General features: G+C 40.9%; 1 protein-coding gene across 1 annotated transcript; it reads left to right on the forward strand.

Annotated features, from left to right (window-relative positions):
• The first annotated feature begins 517 nt into the window (after positions 1–517).
• On the forward strand, positions 518–23,631 carry LOC149313113 (alcohol dehydrogenase 1A). The gene is made up of 9 exons (XM_089526078.1): positions 518–648; positions 10,022–10,123; positions 12,948–13,086; positions 15,352–15,439; positions 16,938–17,157; positions 18,236–18,499; positions 19,841–19,976; positions 20,379–20,517; positions 22,782–23,631. The coding sequence occupies exons 1-9, from the start codon at positions 631–633 to the stop codon at positions 22,804–22,806; spliced, it is 1,131 nt and encodes a 376-aa protein (XP_089382204.1). The 5' UTR covers positions 518–630; the 3' UTR covers positions 22,807–23,631.
• The last annotated feature ends 1,084 nt before the right edge of the window (positions 23,632–24,715 follow it).

Below are 24,715 nucleotides of genomic sequence, written 5' to 3' on the forward strand. Positions count from 1 at the left end.
CGCTTGGTGAAGACACATGAGAGCGTCTTCTCGGTGGCTGCTTCCACCTTCTGGAACTCCCTTCCACAGGAGACTAGGCTGGCCCCTAGCAAGCAAAAACATTTTTATTTAGGCAGGCTTTTTAAAATCATGACAGAATGGCTTTTATATGGGGTATGTATTTTAGATTTTTAAAAAACTTTTGTAACCATTTCCTTCCCTCTCATGATACCAAAAATCTGCTGCTGAGGGCAACGGCCTCATTCTGCCTAATGTCAGGGCCAACCCTGGGGATTTCTCATCCTTCACAGCAATGATGAAAACATAGGTTATTTATCTTTGTGTCGGGCTGCCAGCAAACATTTACAAGGCTGTGATAACATCTGAAGTGTTCTGTAATATCTGAATGCTATTAAACGGTTGCCTGGCGTGTGGAATTGAAATCCAGTTGACGCATTTCCTTTCTGGATTCAGGGGTGGGACTTGAGAATTGGTGGACTTGCTTAAAAGGCACCAAACTTTGTGCGGTTGTAGCTGGAAGGGGTACAGATAAGCAACCTGTCCAACATTCACTGAACAGCAGGAACTGTTTAGACTGTTGGCTTTCTGAAGCAAGAAAGCAAAGAGGAGCAAACCCAAGGAAGGAGCATCATGAGTACCGCAGGCAAAGTAAGTGACTAGTGACATGTTCCTTCTTCACAGAACTTGGGAAACTTACTTTTCTGGACCACTGTTCCCAGAACCCTACAGCCAGCATGCCCAAGCTTTGATTGTTGTTCATTTGTGTTCCTAGTACAAAATTAAGATTGAATTATATGGTGATTAATTAGGGGTATTAAAAAGAGGTCTTAAGGCCACATTTATTTATGCCTTTATTTTGGTTTTTTTTTATTTTGATGTCACTTTAAATTGTAATTGTAACATTGTTATTAAAATTAATAGCACTAAAAGTAAATTCTACCTTAGTCAAATCTCAGCTTGGAAAATGGAAAATACAGTTACTAAAGGAACGGTCTTCATAGAATATGTTGTATAAATAAGAACAAATCTTGAGGCAAGTAAGCACAATAGCACAACATACGGTTATTTGAAAGGGTAAAGTGTTTAAATGTCATTCAGGAAAAGTTATGTATGTTTTTAAAAGGTTCTTCAAAGTTAAAATACAAACACAGTAAAATTTAGGCTACATTATCCCACTTATTTCACCTGAAGAGTTAAATACATGCTTAGCTCATTCCATCTGAAAGTGCTCAGACTTGGCAATGCTTATCTTTTCCAGCTGTTATCAAAGCAATACATTACATCTGCTTGCCAAATATGTCTCATTTTTCATTTTCATTTGGAACCAGGGAATAAGCTCATATGCTTATATTTGCTCTTTCTAATTTGTTTCTAGATGCATAAATACATCACAAAAAGTATTACGTTATCTTAAAATGGTGCATTAAAAAAACTTTTTTCATCAATACTGTATCTTTTAAATGTTTTCTGTGCACATATTTCCCACATTTGAAATCATTTTAAAAAGCATATTAGGAAGTAATGTTAGGTTCAGCAGTTATGGTGAAAGCAGCATAATTTTTTCAAATGGAGCCATGAAACCAATACGTACAAATTCAAACTAGTAACCAGCAGTAGAGGAAGGTCTCTTACCTGAATAGGCTGCCCTTTTTAAGATACAAATTTAAACCAGAGCTTGGAAAAATAAATGTTTTGGACTGCAGCTTCTTGAGTCTCCCAATCAGTATAAACATTGCTGCCTGGGGGATTCTGGAAGTTATAACTTTTCTGAGATTTGTTTGAAAACTCATAGCCTTCATGGATGAAGTGGGGTGTTTGGTTATGATCCTGTGAGTGACAATATAAATGTGCATTCAAAGTCTTGAAAAAACCTTGCAAAATGCTAAGTTCACTATGACGTGGATGTTCTTTATTGTCATTTTCCTATGTTAACATATTTTGGAGACTTGGAGCTGTTGCCATGGATCTAGAACTCTCCCCTTTTTGTTGTTGTGTGCCTTCATGTCATTTCCAACGTATGGTTACCTTAAGGCAACCCTATCATGGGGTTTCTTGATAAGATGAGTTCAGGGAGATTTGCCATAGCCTTCCCCTGAGGCTGAGAGAGTGTGACTTGCCCAAGGTCACCCCCCCCCCCCAAATTCCCCAGGTACTTGGGAGCACATGGTTTTCTGGAGCCAGAGTGGGACTGTATGGAATATCCCCTGTGGAACTTTACTGAACCAACCGAGTCTCTCCAAACAGATGGGAGTCATAATTTTCTACCCCCCTTCATTACCTACTTTAGGCAAACTGTTCGCTCTCCTACCTAACAAAAAATGACCAAAATTAGAATCTCAGACATGAATCCAAACAACTCATAGTCATCAGGGTGCACTGCTAAGCCCTAAGTCTCATATGGGATGCAAGACCTTTCAGTTTAGGGAGAGATATTTAGAACTCTCAGCCAGAGAGCTCTAGCTCTTTCCAAAATTTCAAATCCCAGAACTGCATAGGCTTTAGCCACAGCAGTTAAAGTGGATCATAATACAATACAGTTGGCCCTCCATATCCATGGATTTTTTTATCCCTGGATTCAACCATCCATGACTTGAAAATATTACAAAAAATATAAGTTCCAAAAAGCAAATCTTGCACCATTTTACTATGCCATTGTATATAATGGGACTTAAGCATCCATGGATTTTGGTATCCATGAGGAGTCCTAGAACCAAACCCCATGGGATACCAAAGGACTCTGTAACTGCACAGTGTGAGTGGGGGGCCTATATCATCTCAGGATTTTTATAACCATTTTGAGGGAAGGTCCTAGTACAGAGAACCTACCTTTACTGACTTCTTTCAGCAAATTCATATTCTGTAATTACAGCTCTGTAATCTGCAAAATTGTAATGATGTGTTCTGTGCTGCAGAATGTCCTCAGATTATCTGAAAGACTATGAACATGTTCCTCTTCAAAAAGCAAATATGAGCCCATCCTTTCATTATATAGCCTCCCTTTCTATAGCAAATGGCACTTGAAAGCAACTAAACTGCATTGCAAACAATCGGTCCCTTGATCCTTGAACTATAGCATGTGTGTTTAAATTCACAAGTAACTGAGCAGAGACTGTTTAATAGTACATTTCAGCTTCTGTCCTCTTCAGTAACACAACTGGGATTCTTTTCATTACTGAGAAAGGCAGAAGCCAAAATGTTTAACTAAACAGTCATAAACAGTCTCATTGCACTCTCCCTGTCTTTTACAACGCATGGGCAGATTGCTTTCAACAGTTAGCAAAAGGCAGGCTTTCTGCCTTGCCTTGTTGTCTTCTATCCAGTGTTTGGAAAATTACTTTTAATAGTAAGTAGCAGCAGTTTTAATATAAAGCCCCCCCCCTCCCATGCACTTGCCTATCTATGTAGTGTTAACATTGCACTTGTAAAAATCACTATTTGTTAAAATTGTTATTCTCAATTTACTTTTGTTGTTGTTGTTCTTAACCACCCTTGCATTGATCTCAACCCATGGTGACCCTGCTGATGAGACATCTCCAAGACCTTCTGTCCTCCACTGCTCTGGCCAGCTCCTGCAAACTCATACTCGTGATCTCTTTAATAGAGTCCATCCATCTTGCATACGGCCTTCCTCTCTTTCTACTTCCCTCCATCTTTTCTAGTATTATTTTTTTCCCAATGATTCATGACTTTTCATGATGTGTCCAGTGTATGACAGCCTAAGTTTTGACATCTTGGCTTCCAGGGAGGTACCTGGCTTTACAAAACTAAAATTCTGAACCAGTGGCATCACCAGGTAGGGTAACTCAGTGGCATCATTAGATGCAGTCACCCAATGCGGTAACTCATAATGTCACCCTCACTGACCTCCTGAGATGGGGCTGCAGATGAGGAGGAAGGGCTCACTCTGGGAACCCAGTATCCTGACATGCCTCTCGCCCTTCCCCAATTGCAAAAGCAAAGAATAAATGTTCCCATGAGGAAGAACAAGGTTTTTATTTAAAGTAACAAAAGATTGCCACACTCAAGAAATGAAGTCACAGCAAACAGAGCCCCCCCTCTGGAAAATGGTGGAAAAGAGCAAAAGAGATCAGAAGGGGGGGGGCTGAATAAGGGGGGAGCAGAGAAAAATGTCTGCAGCTTCACCTCTGTCCTCACTCTCCTAAAAAAGGGAGCAGCACATCAAGAAGTTGTTGGTGTTAACTGCCCTCAAGTTGATCTTGACTCATGTCGACTCTATGGATGAGACATCTCCAAGACCCCCTGTCCTCCACTGCTCTGCTTAATTCCTGCAACCCCAAACCCATGACCTCCTTAGGGCCCATTCACATTACCTTTTAACCCGGTTTTGAAACCGATTCTTCCACGTGAAGTTCATATTGGGCCCGATTCTGTCACAATCCATGTCGAGGCTTGCACAAGGAAATGCCCCTTAGTGCGGGTTATCGGGAATCGGGCTAAAATCTGTCTTTTCTGAAAAGACCCGGGTTCCGCGAAATATGAACTTGCCCCCGATCATGATCGGGGCAAATTCAGGGAGGGATTAAGGTCAGAGGGCGGGCAGAGGTCAGAGCATTCCCTCCCCTCATCCGAGGAGGGGAGGAGGAGGAGGAGGAGGAGGAGGAAAGAGCTGAAGGAAAAAGGGGAATCTGAATGCAAAGGGTGACAGGAGGCAAAAGGGGAAATCAGGGTGACTGGGCTGCAAAGGGCTGGTGGGGGGGAGTGGAGAAAGTGATGGAGGAGGAGGAGGAGGAGGAGGAGGATGAAGGAGGGGGGAAGGGTCAATTCAAGGCATCTTAGAGGGAGGGGAGGATCGGAAGGAAGGAGGAGGAGGAGAATTGCCAAGGGAATTTGGGCTGCGGGGCTAAGCCGGGGGATGTAGGGAAATCAGGCTGCAACCAAAGCAGCCTCTTTTATTTTTGACAATTTATGTGCATGATTATTTGGGTGACTGATAGATCACTCTCTCTCAGCCTCAGTGGAAGGCAATGGCAAAGCTCATCTGAAGAGAACATAGCAGGAGGAAAAGGGTCAGTTCAGGTCAGGTCAAAAGCAGGGCAAGAATGGCCCTCCCATCAGGCACCTTCCCCCCTTTTTTATTTTTTAAAATTATTTTTGACAAAATATGTGCATGTTTTTTTTCTTCAGGCAGATATATAGATGGATAGAACGTGGCTAGCAGCTTGTTAACTTTCCCTTTCATTTGCTGGCTTCCAGCAAATGGGAAATGGTGGAAAGGGCTAGAATTGCGAATGAATGTAACAATTCGAATGTTACATTTGTTGCTCTTCAAATTGGCAAAAGGAGACATGCTTTTGCTACTGTCTCTAAGGAATTCAGGGATAGCCTTTTAAAAGCAAAAAAGAATGTATGACAATCACATCCTTTTCTGGCATTTCCAAGGTGAGAAATATTATTATTATTATTATTATTATTATTATTATTATTATTATTATTATTATTATTACATGTGTAAGAGGCATTCTGGGGTGGCAAGGTGTGGGGAATACAGCATGCATTAGCTTGCATTTTGGGGTTGAAAATGGGGCCAAGGGCAGATCATAACCTGCACTGACTCAGATGCCCACAACACACACACACATACACACAAAAGAGGTTTATTTGACAAAATGTGTGCATTTTGGTGCATTTTGTGCCTGGCTCAAAAAAAAGGAGGAGGGAAACATGTCCCAATGAGTGCTGCAAACGTCACCTATGACGATCACTTGATTGACATCAGGCGCCTTCAAGTTAAACCCGATTTCTGAGTAAGGCATTCGGGTTTAAATGCCCCTCAAACTGTAGTGGGCACTTGCTAACGGAGAGATTCGGGACGGGGCCCCCCAAATATGCCCAGTTCCTTACAGGGCAATGCTGCCAGTGTGAATGGCCCCTTAATAAGTCCATCCATCTTACATGTGGCCTTCCTCTCTTCCTGCTTCCCTCTCCCTACTTCCCTTTCCCAGCATTATTGTCTTTTCCAATGAGTCCTTCCTTCTCAGGATGTGTCTGAAGTATGACAGCCTCAGTTTGGTCATCTTGGAAGGAGCCATGCAACGCCTTAATGCCACCCTGTGTCACCCCCTCTGATAGTGTCATCTGGTGCAGACCATATTCCCTGTGCCCCTTAATGACACCACTGTTCTGAATGCTACAAACAACTGGCCTCTGGTCCAAAGCACAGCTAAAGTGGCTAAGACAAGACACACTTAAGATTAAAAGCAAACGTATGCACAAATACACAGAGAAGAGAAACTGAGACACTGATTAAGATGTGTGTAACATTATACCCAGAATTGTCTGCATGTCCCAGCAATCATGCTTCCAAACAATGCACTTAACTTTGTAAACCTGAGAAAGTTAACATTGAAATGCTGCTTTTATCATCCTGTTTTACCTCAGAAGAACCAGTTGGTCAAAGAAAACACACACTCTTTTTACAAGAAGGCTTGTACCATTTTTTAAAAAAATGTTAAAAAAGAAAGTTCTTTTAAAAAAGAAAAGAAAAAAGGTATAAGTCTTGTAAAAAGAGTGTGCTTGCCTTCACACTTTTGAGAATAATCACAACAGAAAACAACAGAATTTTTCCCTCTGCTCTCTCATGTCATTCCTAGTGGCACAACATGGTTATTCCTTCATTGCAGAAATAATTCATTATGTGTGGCTAGTTACTCCCACCATCTGCTCCTGTCCCTTAATGCAACAGCTTCACATAGTTTAGACAAATATTTGCCAGATTTGACCAGTCTATTCCTGATGTGGGGTGATTTTTAGATTCCTCCATTGGTTTGATATTAAAAGTTTCGTAACACTAAAAAAACGAGACTAAAGAATATTCTACATTTGATTAAAAAGTTCAAGAAGCATTACTTTAGGCTCAAATAACAACTCATAATTACAGTGCAATCCTATGCATTTCTGTGTCCAAGTAAAACCTATTGTGTTCAAGTTAGCTTACTCCCAGATAACTGTGTGTATGACTGTGGTTTGAATTAGTAATTCTACCAATGTCCTGAAATGTCCTGGGTTCTCAACATTTGCATGGCTAGGCCTAGGCATGCCCACCACATGTGTAAATCATTTGCTGCAGGAAAATTACACCACCCACAAGTATCCATATTATTTTTTTGCTTTTATAGATCTTATTCATAGTTTGTTCAGTGTTAAATGCCACCCATATAATACAGTGGGCCCTTCTCTTACGTGGGGGATCTGTTCTGGACACCACCACCCCCCACATAAGAGAAAAAGCACGTAAGCTCAAGCCCCATAAGAAGTAATGGGGCTCGTACCTGCTGCATGCCCCATTACTCCTTCTGGGGCGCGGGAGGCTTTTTTCCGGCACGGCTGGAAGCCGCGTACAGACACTGTACCTTATAATTGCTTTCTTTTAAAAGTGTACAAATTGATTTCTCAGCTCCACCCAAAAGAGCTTTACTCCATTGACTTTCCATAACCATTCAGCCTAGCACCACTTCATCTCCCTTTACATTAATTATTTTATAAAGTTTTTATTTAATTTTGCAATTGCAAAATATAATCAAGACAACCTAAGAACAATTGTGGTGCAAAACAGACAAATGAAGTGATGGCAGTGCCAACTGGTCCCACTATAATATGTCTGCTTCTGGGATGAAAACTAGTTGAAACAAGCTATGATTCAAACAAAGAGGTGCATGGGAAACTTCTCACAGTAGAACTGGATAGAAGAATCCAATACAAATTGATTGTGGAGAGACAAAAGAAAGTATTCTTCACACATGTGAAGATGGCCATCAGTACAAATGGGTGTAAATGGGAATTACATAAACTCAAGAAGGATGATTCTAGTCATGAAGACCACATGTTAACTCAAGGATCAGATGCACTATGTCCTAGTCATTGGAGGACAACAGTTATAGGTAGTTGGTTGGCCCCTATGGGAAACAGGCAGATCCATAACATAATAGGTCTAATCAAGTATGCCTCTTTTTACTTCTTAGGTATATCCACTCATGCACCCAAGTGTGCACTCATTTGTTTGTGGTTATGCTGTAAATGATTTGCATCACAATGGCTTGTAGGGTTCTAAACATGTACATGCGAGGTTTGTCCAGAAACCACACTGTGATAAAAAATAAACAAAAAAGCCTTTAAAACACTGTGACGTAGTTCTGGATAAAGATGTGAACACCTGTACTGCTGAAATAATACAAGGATGGGCTAGACGTTGCTACTTTCCCCAGAAAACTGTATTAATTTTATTTTTGATGATGAACATTAGTTCCAGTCAGGGTCAGACCAAGACACTTTGCTGCCTGTGATACAGAATGAAATGACACCCCCTCTCCCATTCTACATACCGAAGCTGATCAAGACTACTAATTGAATCTTCATTCAGTTCTCGTTATGAGATAGCATCCTCTACTACCTCTGTGAGCAACAGGACAGTTTAACACTGATAATCTATTTGATTAAAAACAACTACCCGGACCTCACAGAGGGCTTTTACTACTGCTGCCCCTCTACTTTGGAATAAGCTCCCTGCAGAGCTTCGCTCCGCCGCCTCACTAGCTGTTTTCAAAAAACAGCTGAAAACATATCTATTCCGGCTGGCCTTCCCACCTTAATTTGTTTTTCTATTCTCCCTGCCCCTTTTTCCCTTCTGACCCTGGATCGATGTACCTTTTTGCATTCTTCCTCTGCCCCTGATATGTGTATTTTTTTTTTAATTCCACTGTTTCCTGTTCCTGTTTTTTGTTTTTTGTAGTAATGGTTTTAATTGTTATATTGAATTTTTAATCTGCATTGAAATGTTTTTTATAAAATTTGTAAGCCGCCCTGATCATTCCCATGGAAGGGCGGGGTAGAAATAAAATTTATTATTATTATTATTATTATTATTATTAACTGTTCTCTTTAAGAGACTGGAACAGGCAAAAAGCTCAGACAGAACAGTCACAGGATTGGTGCTGCTTTCCTCTGGCATCTGCTGCCTGAGGCATTGCCTTCTTCTGTCTAATGGTAGAGCTAGTCTGGGTGCCAACTACAGAACACCACCAAGAGGTTAAATAGCTAAAGCAAAAGCAGTCAGTAAGAAAGAGCAGAAGTAGGGAAGGAATTCAGCTCTTCACCACCAGCCATCCTTGTGGTGCTGCAATGTTCCCAATGTGCTTTCTAGAGCTTTGCTGATAACTCACTAGAGCTTTGCTGACATTCAGGCAAGCTATGGTCACACCCAGTTTAGACTTGCATTGTTGAATGAGGAGAGGATACAGAATATTGGGCTTGAGGTACATTTCCCTTGATGATCCAACCTGCTCTGCTGCAGTTAAAGGAGTGCATATAACATGGGGAGCACCTCGTAGGATACTACTTACAGGGAAAGGAAGCCAAAGGGCTTCCATACACCCAAAAGACAAGCATCAGAACCAATTGCTGAGATCCAATAGTGGTTTGAGTGATGGACTATGACTCTGGAGAGCAGGGTTTCAATCCTGGCTCAGCCATGGAAATCCACTAGGTGACCTTGGGCAAGGCATGCTCTCTGAGCCTTAGAGGAAAGAAAGCAAAATCAAAACCTCTGAACAAACCTTACCAAGAAAACCGCATGATAGGGTTGGCTTAGAGTCACCATAAGACAGAAACAACATGAAGGTACACAACAACAACAACAACAGGACCAACCCAAAGTATTTTGATAGTGTGAGGAAAATACCAGATTGGAAAAGTCTGTTTTGAACTGTAAACTGAGTTTCTGTTCAACCGATAAGATTTCTAAGCCATTGGAGGTTGGAAATTCAGATGCCAATAGGGTGGTGGATCCAATCTGAATTTTAGTGTTGACTTCAAAAAAGCTATTGAATAAGCCATACCCATTCAGGGGTTGGGTTCGCCAACTTTGACAGCTTCTTCATATTAAATTCCAGAGTAAATTCACCTCCCCAACAATACTGGAACCACTAGCCACCAATGTCCCAGTCCTGTTCTAATGTAACACACATTAAGAAAAGTCACTCAATTCTTTGCTCTTTTGTTTTTACAGGTCATTAAATGCAAAGCAGCCATTGCTTGGGAGATTAAGAAACCCCTGAGCATTGAACAAATAGAAGTAGCTCCTCCAAAGGCTCATGAAGTTCGTATTAAGGTAAATAAGACAGATAATACTTATGGATGTTAAACAAATGTTAGAAACATTCTTCAGGAATTGTTCTTTCTTTTATTTGTTTCAAGGAAATATTTAAATATATATCAAAAGTTACTACTACAGAGAAAAAATATAAAGTTTATGAGCTTGACTTCAGGTAGTCAAATTTGATATTGGAGCTGCAGAATATCATTGATTAAAGTGCATACAAAAGTCTGCACAGGTAGTTGACTTTTGTGGAATCAAAATACTGGACCACCAAATTCACTATTTTCTACCCCAGATATTCGTATGTTGTATCCATGGGGCTATAATTTTTCCATTTAAGGCATGATTTTACAAAGATGACAATGATCCAAAACACACTGCAGAAATAATCTAGTTTGAGATCACTTTAACTGCCCTGGCTCAGCACTAGGGAATCCTGGGAGTTGTAGTTTATTGCAGCACCAGTGCTCTCAGATAGAGAAGACTAAACTTCTCACAAAACTGCAGTTCCCAAAATTTCCTACCATTGAGCTAAGGCAGTTAAAGCAATCTCAAACAAGCAGTGTGTTTTGGACCAATGCTGACGGAAAAAGTATTATTGAAATATAAGTAAATTGTGTACTTGGATTTATAAAATTTATTAAAGCTTAATAAGTGTTTGAGGTGTAATGGACCCTAGCAAAGTATCAATTTTTGTTTGGGTTATAAATGATTTAAACTGGTTTGCAAACTGGATCAGATCGGATTATAGGTGCCACGTTCACACTCAAGCCAATTTGAACCCCGACTGTGTTTGCCACACAAGTCCTCCTGAACTGATTCTTTTGAAAATGGATATTTTAGCATTCCTTTTAGCATTTCTTTTTTTTTTTTTTTTGGGGGGGGGGGGGAACTGGTTTGCAACAGCTGTGAACAAATCTGAACATGTTTCTGATTCCAGTTTTTCCTCTGTCCACTTCTTGCTGTTCCTTTTTCTCCATCCACCCTCAAACTTGTTCACCTTTCTATCCAACCCACACTGCCAGTTTGAGATCACTTTAACTGCCCTAGGGAATTCTGGGAGCTGTTGTTTTGTGAGAGATTTAATCTTCTCTGTCAGAGAGCTCTGGTGCCCCAATAAACTGCAATTCTCAGGATTCCTTAGAACAGAGCCAGAGCAGTTAAAGTGATCTCGAACTGGATTATTTTTTCAGTGTGTTTTGGACCAAAGTCATCCTGAAATGAGATTTTTCACCCTACCCTATTCCCTCTCTCCACCTCTCTTTCCCAAACACACACACACACACACACACAAAAAAAAAACTTTACTTTTCCTTTGTTGTTGTTAAATGCCTTCGAGTTAACCCCAACTCATAGTGAACCTATTGATGAGCCATCTCCAAGACACCCCCCCCCATCTCCATGTCTCTGCTCAGGTCCTGCAATTTTGTCCCATGACCTTCCTGATTGAGTCTAGCCATCTGGCGTGCAATCTTTCCCCTTTTCTACTACCTTCCCCAGCATTATTCTATTTTCTAATGAGTCTTGGCTTCTCATGCTGTGGCCAAAGTATGATAGCTTCTGTTTCATCATCTTGGCTTCCAGGGAGAATTTAGGCTTGATCTGTTCTAGGATCCATTTGTTTGTTGTTTTGGCAATTCACGGTATTCTTAACACTCTTCTCCTGCACCACATCCCAAATGAGTTGATTTGCTTTCTGTCGGCTTTCTTCATTGTCTTTAACTATTTTGCCTTTGCTCTTTCTTCTTCAACGTTCCTTAGTAACTGTTTCAGGTCTATGATATTTTTCACTAGTAGTATGGTATTTTTTGAATTACTTAGATTGTTAATGTTTCTTCCTCCTATCTTCACTCCTCCTTTATGAGCCTAAAACTGTTTTTTATACATTTTTGTGTACAAGTTGAACAAATAGGGTGACAGAATGCAGCCTTGCCTGACCCTTTTGCCAATTGGGAACCATTCTGTTTTTCCAAATTCTGTTCTAATAGTAGCCTCTTGTCCCAAGTACAGGTTTCCTACTGCAAGCAAAATGCACAGTGCATTTACAAAAAGAAAAAGCTTCTGCTTACCCAAGTAAAATGTGAGATCAGTCATAGCTACGATTGCCCTGCATAGTGGAAGAAAGCAGAAGGTTTTTTCTTTTCTTTTATAAAACTATTGCACAAAGGAGTTAATGAATATTTTTGCTCTATATATCAGCTTTTACACTTTTGGGGGGGGGGGGAATAAAAAATAAATGCTGAGTATCACAACCATCTAATGGTATAAACAGCCACCAGGTGGCATGTTTGAATCCAGATGAAACCTAGTCAACCTGGCAATTCAGTATGTTTCACTCTTTCTTTTTCATCCCTCCTTCTTCTCCTAGCTCTCATTCTGACTTTCCCTCTCACTACTCTCTTCTGTGCCCCCAAGAAGTAAGACCTGTATTTTTTGAACCATGGGAAAGGTAGAAGTAAAGGTTTAAATAGCTTAGTCCCCTACATCCCAACCACACCCAGCTGTAAACATTTGCACCATGCCCTTGACAGATTCCAACACTTAAGTAAACCCAAACTTCCAAAGAGCTCCTGAGCATCATGGTGCCTGCCACCTCAGTGAGGTACTCCTACCAACGACTGATGTGAATTAATTTGTTTAATCCTGAGGTGCATCCTCCTAGTGCCCCCTTATCATCCATGCCTAGGTTCAGATATCTAGGTTTCATGGTCTTGTAACTATGGTAGAGAACTCTCATTTCTGTTATTAGAAATATTTTTCCATTATGTGAATTAGGCCAAAAAGAAAAATAAGATTTCTTCATCTTGTCTTGAATCATGATTTCATTTCTGTGCAGATTTTGGCCACAGGGATATGTCGCTCAGATGACCATGTGATCAGTGGTGCTTTTACTATGCCTTTACCAATGGTTCTGGGCCATGAAGCAGCCGGTGTTGTGGAAAGTGTTGGAGAGGGAGTGACCTGTGTGAAACCAGGTATGAAAAAATATTGAATAGGTTGGCTTTTCAAGAGACACTAATGTTTCTTTACATATGGCCTATGCTGGCTTGAGTACAAGAAGGACTGTTTGTGGCAATATAAATAGAACATAATGTGTGACATTGCAAACATTTCAGCTCTGTGCACATGAGTGGAAGATTGGGGTTTCCCCTCCCCAAACAGGCTATGTGATTAGATTTTTTTTAAAAAGTAATGAAAGTCCTAGTTTGCTGTGTCCTTGCATCTTGAAGGTGACCCTGAGTCCTCAAAGGCTAGGCTAGTAGAGGATAAGCTCTGGCAGTTCCTACAAAGCTGATAGTGCTGTATGTCTGGAGAATCCACTAGTGCTCTCTAACAGAGAATTCTAAGGCGCGTTACACACCGCCATAAGGGACGTCCTTAGAACGTCCCATTTTGAAAAAGGGGCGTCTCTTCCAGATGCCCCTTACCCTATCACGGACAGAGTCCATGACAAATGGCGGCGGCCGTTCCACATGACTGCCACCATATTGACGTAGTGGACGCTGTACGTCCACACCCCGCGCCCGGAAGTGAAGCTGCGAGTGTGTGACTAGTGCCTCACGACGTCTTTTCCAGGGCCCAAGAAGGAGCGCGATTTCCGCGTTCCTTCCTCGGAGCGTCCAGGACCCGTGCGGTTTGGCTGCTGCAGCTCCCGGACGCTGCAAGTGGTGGCGGCGGCAGGAGACCGCTGCAATCCGGCAGTATGTAACCCGCCTAAGTACCTCACCTAACTAACAGTCCCAGGATTCCATAAGTTGATAACTTGATAATTAAAAGTTATCAAATTGATATAACTGTATAATGTAGAGGATTGATCACCAACAATGGTCCACCCTGGCCTCGCATCAGGAGGCATGGAGATGCACTATCCATGATGCTACAGCCTTTTTGAAAGCTCACGCTGAACAAGCCTCAAAGAGAAACAACAATGCTGAAAGAACTACAACCCGGAAACATCACCCAAGGAGACTTTGTGCTGTGCTTTCTGCAACCGGACTTGTTTATCTTGGATTGGCCTTTTTAGTCATCAACGTGCTTGTAGAAAGCGCGGGATGAGTCCTTCTTGAATCTTCGTTCGCGAAGTAAAGCCAGAGAGAGAGAGAGAGATAATGTACAATGGACAAAGTATGACCCATGGACCACATGAAGCACCTGAAATCCATTTTATAAGCCCTGAAGCCCACCCCCCACAGTCTCCCAAAATTCTCCAATCCCCTGATTAAAAATGATATGGTTTGGAGTTGTTTTTCTCCCTAAAATCATATGGAAATCCACCAATAGCCCCGCATAAAAAAAAAACCCATTTAATTTTGAAAATGCTGCACCTCAGGGACTAAGGGGCAGTGCAGAGTGGCCATTAAGGCCAGCCTGTGGGCAGAGTCAGGCCATGGCATCCACAGCATGCAGCATCTACACAGCATGAAGCATTATGGCATTCCTCTGGCACTGCATCCACATGATGCAGTGCCAAAGGAGCTTCTTAAAGCCATGCTTAAAGCTATCACACTTTTTGCAGCTTCTTTTTGCACTGCTGAAAGGCCATATCAGGGCTGCAGTGTGCAGTTGCTCCAGCCCTGATCTGGTGAAGATGGAGGCAGATGGTCGGCCTAGTCCCTTATTAGACATTACATGCAAATATGAGTAACGAAGCCTGGTTGCCATTGTTTGTTTGTTCCTGAAGAAAAGCAACTTCAGGTGAACGGAATTTAGAACAGAAAAAAGTGTTTCTACTATAAAACTCTGCATGCTGGAGGAAGAATATATACCTCCTGGAACCAAACCCAAGCAGATACCAATGTTGACAATGGCTTGGTGTTGATAGCTAAGATCCCGTGCACCTGTGCATCTGCAGTATCAGTACACATGTTGGGGTCCACCTGGCTGGGTTGACTGACAGACCCATTGTTGTGGGGATGGCAAATCCAAGTTTTCTGCTGTTCATTTATGGGAACTCTCCCAGTCCTTAAACTCAAATCAGACCCAGCAGCTAGCTGTCTCCCAGAGAAACTATAGCAAAAGCAGTAGTAGTGATCTTAAAATCCTTAACACATGAAAGGCATCAAATCCCATCTATGCTTGGAAGTTAAGCAGGACCAGCCCTGGTTAGTACTGGGATGGGAGACCACCAATGGAGTGCAACACTGTTTTATATCATTTATATAGAGTTGTGCATGTGTGTGCTTTCATTTGCATGTAGGATTGGTAAAGATATCACTATTCATTTATCTTTTTGTTCCTAGGAGACAAAGTAATTCCACTCTTTGTTCCACAGTGTGGAAATTGCAGCGCTTGCCGAAGTACCAAAGGCAACCTGTGTACTGCAAATGAGTGAGCTTCCTTATTACTTTGCTATGAGGCACAGCTATTGTAGTTAATCATTTCATGGCTCAAATGTACTAACTAGGAAGGAAGAAGGTTTTGCTTATCATATCTTCTGTCCCTGTCTGTTTTTTCACACAACTGTTAGAATTGGCCTTCACAGGACCTCTAGTATTGACCTGAGTGACTTGAGGGAACCCACCTATGGACTTTATCACATGGGGAAAATCAGAGGTTTAACGGGCATTATCCAGTGATATTTGTGCAATCACGGTAAAGATTTTCACACCCATCGTGATTATAGGTGACTTATCCCAGGGATTTCCCATGAATGATTTCCCTGATTATTCCTGGGATAAGTCACCTTTAATAGCAATGAGTGTGAAAATCTTCACCACAATTGCAACCACAAATTCACAAGGGGTTTTATCCCAGCCTGCTCAGTCACTAAACTTGCAGGAGCTGTGGAAAAGGCTGTTATTCCCTTTAAAACAAGCAATGTATATGCACCTTGTTTACAAGTAGAATCATACTTTCAGGAAAATTCTAAGAGCTTCATGCGATTTGTAAGCAGGGCATGCATGGAGTGTGCACTATGTTTTAAAGGAAACCCAGTGCTTCTTTTTTGTTCCACTCCTGCAGCATATTCACTAGGGATAGTGGCAGGAACCTAGATGGATAGTAGACAAATGGGGAGCTGTCTGCAGGCTGAAGGTTGCCTATTGCACAGCTCAAACTCCTGTATCAAGAGAATATAAGAACAGAAATTCACAGCAGAAACATGAGGAGCACAAGTGTGGTTTATGGACTTTGAAGTTTAATTACTCATGCATATCACAGGCTAAATAAAGAAGAAGGAATACAAGCTGGCTGCTGGTTTTTGGGCAGCTTCTGTGCAATGCATTCATCGGGGAAAATACCCCCCACTGCTCAGACAAGAGCTTTCACCACCCCCTTCTAGGAATTTACTCTGCATACACTAACTTCTGGGATTTTGAAAACACTCACCCTCCTTATTATTTGAATACCAGGAGAAAGGGGAAGGAGGGTCAAGATTAGGATTAAAAGTGCTCAACAATGATCAGTTTGCTTTACAGTTGAACAGAATTTGAGCCCAGGCTTTCCCAGGCCAAGCCTAGCAATCTCTCCACCATAGTAGTGACTCTCAACCTTTGGCCATTTGATGCTCTGGACTTCAGAAACCCAACCAATATAGCTAAAATCAAGGCATTCTGGGAGCTGAGATTCAAAACATCTGTAGAAAAGCATAGAATTTCAAGTACAGCACTATACTACATACAGGTTACCTGAGTATGCAAACACCAGCTGGGGGGCTTGATAACAATCAGCATCACCGGGGGGGGGGACTTTAACCCTTTGATACCCTTGGTTGTTGTTGTTGATCAATGTCAGATCTACTTCAGCCTGGCCTCACCAACCAGTCTGAGCAAGATCCCACATTATACAATCTCATTTCTTCCATCTCCATTGTCTCTCTTTTCAATAGCCTTAGTGCAGGTCATGGCTTAATGCCAGATGGCACCTGCAGGTTCACTTGCAAAGGAAAGAGCCTGCACCACTTCATCAGCACCAGCACCTTCACCGAATACACTGTGGTACATGAAAATGCAGTGGTCAAAATTGATGATGCTGCCCCTTTGGAAAAAGTGTGCCTGGTTGGCTGTGGGTTTTCGACTGGCTATGGAGCAGTTGTTCAAACAGCCAAGGTGAGTTCTAGAACATACATTTCAAGGCTATAACTACTGCTTAGGTTTGATTATAATTTATGGCCATCAGTGGAGGCCCAGTTTTAGTAGGTCCCACAATCATAACAGCTAGGTTAGTGAGCATTCAAGTCTCAGGCTGCATCTACACTGCAGAATGAATGCAGTTTGAGATTGCTTTAACTGCCATCAATGCTATGAAATCCTAGGAGTTGTAGTTTTGTGAGACATTTAGCCTGTCTGTCAGAGAGGTCTGGTGCCACAACAAACTACAAATCCCAGGATTCCATAGGATAGACCCATGACAGTTAAATTGGTCTCAAACTGCATTAATTCTGCAGTGTGGCAGCAGACTCAGCCTCAAGGGAAATTATTTCCCAAGACTCAAGGGAAATTATTTTCCAAGAGAAGTGATATTGGCTCCTTTCTTTTAGAAAGACTTCACATCCAACATTTGATGAAAATAGGAATACAGGAAGTTACCCTTTCCTGAGTCAGCCCATTGGTCCTCCTAATTCAACATGGTCAATTATAATCATTCTCTAAAAAACACATATTTCAAATGCTACACTCCTGTTGCTGCTGTTATGTTCCAACCCATGATGATCTTGTTATAGGGTTTTCATTGGCAAGATGTATTCAGAGAAAATTTGTCACTGCCTTCCTTTGGGGCTGAGAGTGTGTGCTTTGCCCAAGGTCACCCAATGAGTTTCCATGTCTGGGCAAGGAGTCAAACTATGGTCTTCCAGACTTCTAGTCCAACAATCAAGCCACTTTACCAAGGTGGCCCTAACATGCCTTTAATATGCCTCATATCTGAAATTCCAAATTGGAAATGATACATGGAAGGATCTGCAAACTATAAGATTGAGGAAAGACAACTGGAAGCAGCACACATGGCCCTCTATTGGGCAAACCCAAGTTGGAAAGGTTGCTGTAATACATTTCTATCTTCCTCCCCTCAATACACACACCAGTAAAATATCTGCTGTCCACAAATTTTAAAAGATACTCAACACTGCTTTTTCTGACCTGAAGTGCACTGAATGGCATGTCATGTTTTGATCTTATGCTCTTCTAGGTGGAACCTGGGTCTACCTGTGCTGTCTTTGGCTTGGGAGGAGTTGGTCTATCAGCAGTGATGGGCTGTAAAGCAGCTGGAGCTTCCCGAATCATTGGGGTTGATATCAACAAAGACAAATTTGCTAAGGCTAAAGAGCTGGGAGCGACTGAGTGTGTCAACCCTTTGGATTTCAAGAAGCCAATCAATGAAGTGCTGTTTGACTTGACAGGCGGAGAAGGTGTAGACTATTCATTTGAAGTGATTGGGCGTATAGATACCATGGTATGTCATTTTGGGAACTATTGTACCAAGAAATGAGGATAAAGTAAGGCAAAATTATGAATAGTGAAAGAAAGTGAGGATTGATACTTCAGTGTGAATGGGCAATTTTAAAGCAATTTTAAATAATATTTCTCATTTTTACATAGAAGCCATGTTAATTTGATGTTTCCCAAAACTCTCAAAAGTTGTTGGTTTTTTAAAAATATATAAATCTGAAAATCACCCAGCCTGCATGACCAGTGCCTGGGGAGTTCTGGAAGTAGTAGTTCCAACATTGTCATATATATATATATATATATATATATATATATATATATATATCTGTAAAATAAAAAAAAATCCATTCCTTCTGTTGTTTAATATATCATCCTGTTTAGAGAGCCAGTATGGTGTATAATACTGCTGCTGCTCTCTAGTATTATAGCGGTGCCAGATGTACTATACTGCAGTACTTTTGCAGCCCCTGACTCATCTAAACTTTCTGGATTAACCTTTTCCTGGCCATAGTGGACAATACATATTTTTCAGAACCAGAACTTCCATCAATACAATATGCTGGGGGGGGGGGGTTAGTGGTCAGTGTGGTCCTCCAAAGGCCCCCAGAATCAGAAAATTCACATCCACATCTGCAGCAGCTCCTCACCCCATATTAGAGAATCAGATTATGGCCTGAATTCTATTAGTAGTCCCAACTAGAATATACAAACAACAAACAGCTTCATTTACATACCGCTTCATACTGTGTCTAAGCACTTTGCAAAGTGTAAGCTAATTGCCCCCAACAATCTGGGTACTCATTTTAGTAACCTTGGAAGGATGCAAGCCTGAGTCAAGCTTGAGCCCTTTTGATGGTATTGAACTTGCAACCTTATGGTTTTGAGTGAGTGGCTGCAGTACAGGCATTTAACCACTGCGCCACCAGGACTCCTAATATACCTATTGAATCATGGATTTATATAAGTGTTGACTCATCATTCAAGAATTTATTAAATGTTAAATTTGTTGTTGTTGTTGTTAATTGGAATATTTTCAAACCATGGATGGCTGGATCTGTGTATGCAGAATCTGTTGATATGGAGGACTGGCTGTACATAATAGTAAATGCTACAGACCACTGTAGTTCAACATATGGCATCTCTATATCTAGCCATAGAAGTAACTAATCTGAGCTGAGTCTTGACTTTGACTCACAGCAAACATCACTTGTCAGCAACAAAGTCTAGAATGGTCAGGGGAGGGGGACACAGAACATGGTTGTTGCATGAAAAGGCAATGAATGTGTAAATGTTGTCAATAAAATATATGAAACAATAATAAGATATATGTCCTTCCCCTCCTCAGACGGCTGCCCTGGCTTCTTGCCACAACAACTATGGAACCAGTGTGATTGTGGGGGTCCCTCCTTCAGCAGCTCAAATCAATATTGACCCAATGTTGCTTTTCACAGGACGTACCTGGAAAGGATCAGTGTTTGGAGGTACAGTTGTAGATGTGACACCCTTGTTCCCTCCAGAAATATCTTGCGTTCTTTTTAAAAAATTTAGAATATTCCTCTGCCTTGGAAAAAATGAGTAAATCAGAAGGTAATTATTTTCCGTGCATTTTTGAGAATATATATAAAAACACTGTGTGCCTATGTGGTATAGTGGTTTGAATGTTGAATATTTCTGTTTATGCCTGGAATTTTGTCAGTTGGTGCCTGAGAAACCAAAGAACATAAATGCCTCAGTCCTTTGTGTTCTGTAGACTAGAGAAACTAGAATGGGTTCACCAAATCACCATATGGCTTAGAATGGATTCTCATGATAATTTCACAAATTTGGCTGCCCTTGTTTCAATCAGTGGTTTATTCTGACCATTCTTTGTTGTTGTTTTTCAGGCTGGAAGAGCAAAGACTCTGTCCCTAAACTGGTTTCTGATTTCATGGGGAAGAAATTCATTTTGGATCCATTAATAACACATACAATGCCTTTTGAGAAAATCAATGAAGGATTTGAACTGCTCCGATCAGGAAAGAGGTAATGATTCTTCCCATACCTCCCTTTCTCTCTCACACACATACTCTCTTTTTCACTGTTGGGCAGTTCATGGAGTTTCCATGACCTGTACTCAGTCTTATAATCACTTCTAGTTGAATTGATGCTTCCATGTAAATGGTTATGCTTTCACAATTGGCTTTTTAGTAGTAGAATACATGACTCTTCATGCAGAGGCAGAGCCTTGAAGTTACCTTTTTGGACTGTGGTTCTCAAGATCTCTCAGCCATCATGGTAGTTGTAACCCTTAAACAAAACTTTTCCAAGCTCTACAGCAGCCCCATATTCAATTATTGGATCTCTGCCTTAAAAAGGATAAGTTAAGAAAAAGTATTTTCCCTGAGAACTTAGATAACTGCTGCCAGTGAAAGAAGAAAGTGCTAGGGCAGGTGAACAAATTATCTAGCATGGGGCAAAATTCTCTTCGTGACATACACATGCATAAGTCATGCTGTGTGTGTAGGGCCAAAAAGTCACCATTGTGCAATGGACGTATTTCCGGCTGATAGCTGGAAAAGTGGAGCTGCACAGACAGCAAGTTAATCTATGCCTTACCTTTGCAAGTTGTGTATAATGCATAATGGCTGTGCTTCTTTTCCATTGTGATTGCACATTGTGCTTGTACATCCTCTATTTTTGCATTATGGTTGTGCACAATGTATTGTGCATTTCACAATTGGCACCCTGTCATTGATGTTGCTGTTCTGCATTGAGGTTGCATACTGCAGGTGTCAGACTGAGCCCCTGGTATGTTCTCTGCCTGAAACAAGGGAGGCCCCATCTCCTAATTCCATCTACAAATGCCATCCTGTTGACTTTTATTTCAACAGTGGAAATAGGACAGTGTCCTCCACCATAACTATGCAGACCATACTTGTTTGGGGCCTCCTAATCACTCAGAATTCCCAAGCAGGACAGGCAGTGGTAGATCACATCATACATACAAGTCTATTCATTCTATAGTCTTTGGCATCTGCTGTTTGAGGCACTGCTTCACTCTGCCTAATGGCAGAATTAAGCTTCCTATGCTTATGTGAGTGACCTTCTGTCTTCAATGGTGGTTGATCACAACATAACATTGCCATCACAATAATTGCATATAGACCCTGGTGGTGGTAGCTTCCAAATCAGTGGGGCAGAGAATCTGCTCCAGATTTTAGGCTATCCAAAAACTATCCAGGATTCTGAAACCATTACCCAAATGAGGCCAGCACTTTAATAGCTCCTTTACCATTCAGATTACATCCTAAAGTGGATTTAACTGCCACACTGATGTTGAAGCCATAAGGCACAACTGTGCATATGCTACACACATGGATGTGACTGAACAAATGTGTTTATCCAAAACCTACTCCTCACCTTCCCAAGAAGAGTGCATGGGACCCAACTATTGTACAGTATATGCACTAGAGAATCATCTATTCTTCTCTTCGTATGATCATACTAAACAGTGGTTCATAATCTTGCTTCCTGAGATGTGGTGGGACTATGCATCCAAGAATCCCCAGGCAATGTGGCAAATGGTCGGAGATTCCAAAATCTCTGTTGTAATCCAACAACACTGAACCACTGGATTAGGTGGGTCCTTAAATGTGTAGACAGGGAAGTGATCCAGATTCAGGGATTACTCAAGGTTTCTCATTTCATTAGACAGCACATTGACTAAATTCATTTTCCAAGTTACAATTTCAATCATTCGCATAATAGCAAAAATCAAACTACCAAAGTGGAAATCTAATAGCATTTTATTGCTAATGCTACCAACACAGTGGCCACACAAGAAGGTGTAAAGAGAATCTAGCCTTTGCCCCTGATGTGTTCCCAATACACATGGATGTTTTTGCAACCTTTTATTGATCCAAAGTGATTTGTTCAAAAGATCATATTTCAGGTTCCAAAAAATGTACACAAGGACTCCCCCAATCCTGATTGGGCTCACAAGAAATGATTTTTTTTAAAGTTACCTACAAATATGCTAGAGTCTTGATCTGTATGCTTCATCAACTGTAATCAAAATTAAGCACAGTATACACAGTGTGTGTATAAAATAAGAAATTGGGGGGGGGGGGTGAGATGGACCTGTCAGCTGTGTCTTTGAAGTATTATCTAGTGTGGATGTGGTCTAGTCTTCCCTCTCCTAAAAACAAGTTAGAGGAGGACTAGACAGAGAGGTTGAAATGCTATCAATTCCATATGAAAGCCTAGAACAGTGCAAACTGAGATAACAAACATTTTTTGTGTTTCAGCATTCGCACTGTCTTGACCTTTTAAGATCTTGTTGTAAGAAGAAGGCCGACGACATGAAGCTCCTTCTCCACAGCGCTGATAATCAACAATGTGCCATGTTTTATCTTCCTTTCTTTCTCCTGCTCTATCCTTGTGTCTGCTTAATGGATCGAATGGATGCTGAAAATTCTGAAGAGATTTATTTTAGAATTAATGTAATTAATCATGGTTTAAAATATATACATACTTGTAAAATTAGTTGACCAGATAATGGAAGAAAGTCATCTCCAGCCACAGAAAATTTATCTTCTTTTGGTAAATTATTATATAAACAATAATCTTTTTCTGCTTCCAAATTAAAAAAAAAAGGAGGCTACTGCAACCACTATTTTCCAATGTTAAGATATTTGACCAGGTGATTATTTTGTTTTTATTTTGATCATTTCTTTTTAATCAAGAAGTGGTATACTATGACATTCTTAGCATTATCTGTTTGATATTAGAGTTGAGATTAAATATAAACTTGATCTACAAAATGTTAATAAGTGGAATATTGATGCAAACACAACATCTACTCCAGTTGTTTCTTCCAAGCTTTGAAAAACATAATTTGTGTATACAAGTGGATGGGCGGAAAATTTGTTCTTCTAATTATATAAATTTGTTTTGCTGTTTACCCTGATCTAGGCCTCATCCCCAGTACATTTTAAACCAGTCTGCAAACTGGTTTGAAGTGGTTTAAATGAACCTTGTTCGCACTTGAGCCAAATCGCTGAAGCGAAGGAAGGCCATGCCCTAGACCCATTTAACACACTTCTTTTTGACACTCATTTTTTCTGTGTCTTTTGCAATAAATCAGTTCAGCACAAATGTGAGCAGGATGCAGATCGGAATCAATTTTTTTAATGACATGATCAGATGATCGTCCACAGAAGAGGGTCCTTTTGAAATCGAATTATTGGTAATGTGAATGAGAAGTGGATTATTTTACAAGAAAATGTGACCGGGGAAAAAGCACACTCTGCTGTCGAATCAATCCATTGATTCGGATTGCAAACTGATTTATTTGTAAGTGAGAATGAGGGCTTTGAAAATGTTTATAGGTGGACTACTGATGCAAACACAACACCTATTCCAGTTTCTTCCAAGCTTCAAAAGATGAGCATAACTTGTGTATACAAGTGGATGGGTGGAAAATTTGTTCTTTCGTTCATATAAATGGGGATTCCTCCTCCAGCCCTGAAAACTAGGGCTCCAAGTAAGCATCTGATTCTGATCAAACATTAACATATATGCATTTTAGCATGTTTAATCCACTCTGGCCTGTGCATTTTGTGCATTGGTTCAGCTGCATTTTAATATATTATACAGATTCAAAGCCTGGGAGGGGGAAAATACTTTTTTGGACTATAACTCCCAGAAGCCCACAACTGTGCACCCCTTCTACAAAATCAATTGAACAGACAAACAAACAACCTTATAAATTGTTTGGAGCTTGCACTCAATGGCTGAGATCCAGTATCAGGGGCTACAATTTATAACTTTATGAAATCATGACTATGTCCCTGACAGTACATGCAACCCTTATATGGCCTGCAACAGTGCATTTTGAGACATCCTGCACAGTGTCCTATTGCACTGTGGGAGTTCCCATTGCATGACAAGTCACATAACATTCTGGTGTCCATTGCTCAATTGGTACCAGATAAGTAGCAATCATGAATATGGAACAGTTATCTAAATTTACTCATCCCTAGCCAAAAAGACAAATTAATGGGTCCTAGATCAAATCAAGCCAGAAATCTCCCTGGAAGTCAAGATGACAAAACTGAGGCTGCCATACTTCAGACACATCATGAGAAGGCATGACTCATTGGAAAAACAATAATTTTAGGAAAGGTGGAGGGAGGTAGAAAGAGAGGAAGGCTGCATGCTAAATGGACGGACTCTATTA

This window comes from Sceloporus occidentalis, unplaced genomic scaffold (assembly GCF_023333645.1).
Source record: "Sceloporus occidentalis isolate IW3139 unplaced genomic scaffold, rSceOcc1.0.p SCAF_5, whole genome shotgun sequence".
NCBI lineage: Eukaryota > Metazoa > Chordata > Lepidosauria > Squamata > Phrynosomatidae > Sceloporus > Sceloporus occidentalis.

Excerpts from the sequence above, each read along its gene's own strand:
- LOC149313113 (XM_089526078.1), top strand. Across the intron at positions 17,158-18,235 it reads CAGTTGTTCAAACAGCCAAG|GTGGAACCTGGGTCTACCTG; the intron begins GTGAGTTCTAGA and ends ATGCTCTTCTAG. Across the intron at positions 18,500-19,840 it reads TTGGGCGTATAGATACCATG|ACGGCTGCCCTGGCTTCTTG; the intron begins GTATGTCATTTT and ends TCCCCTCCTCAG.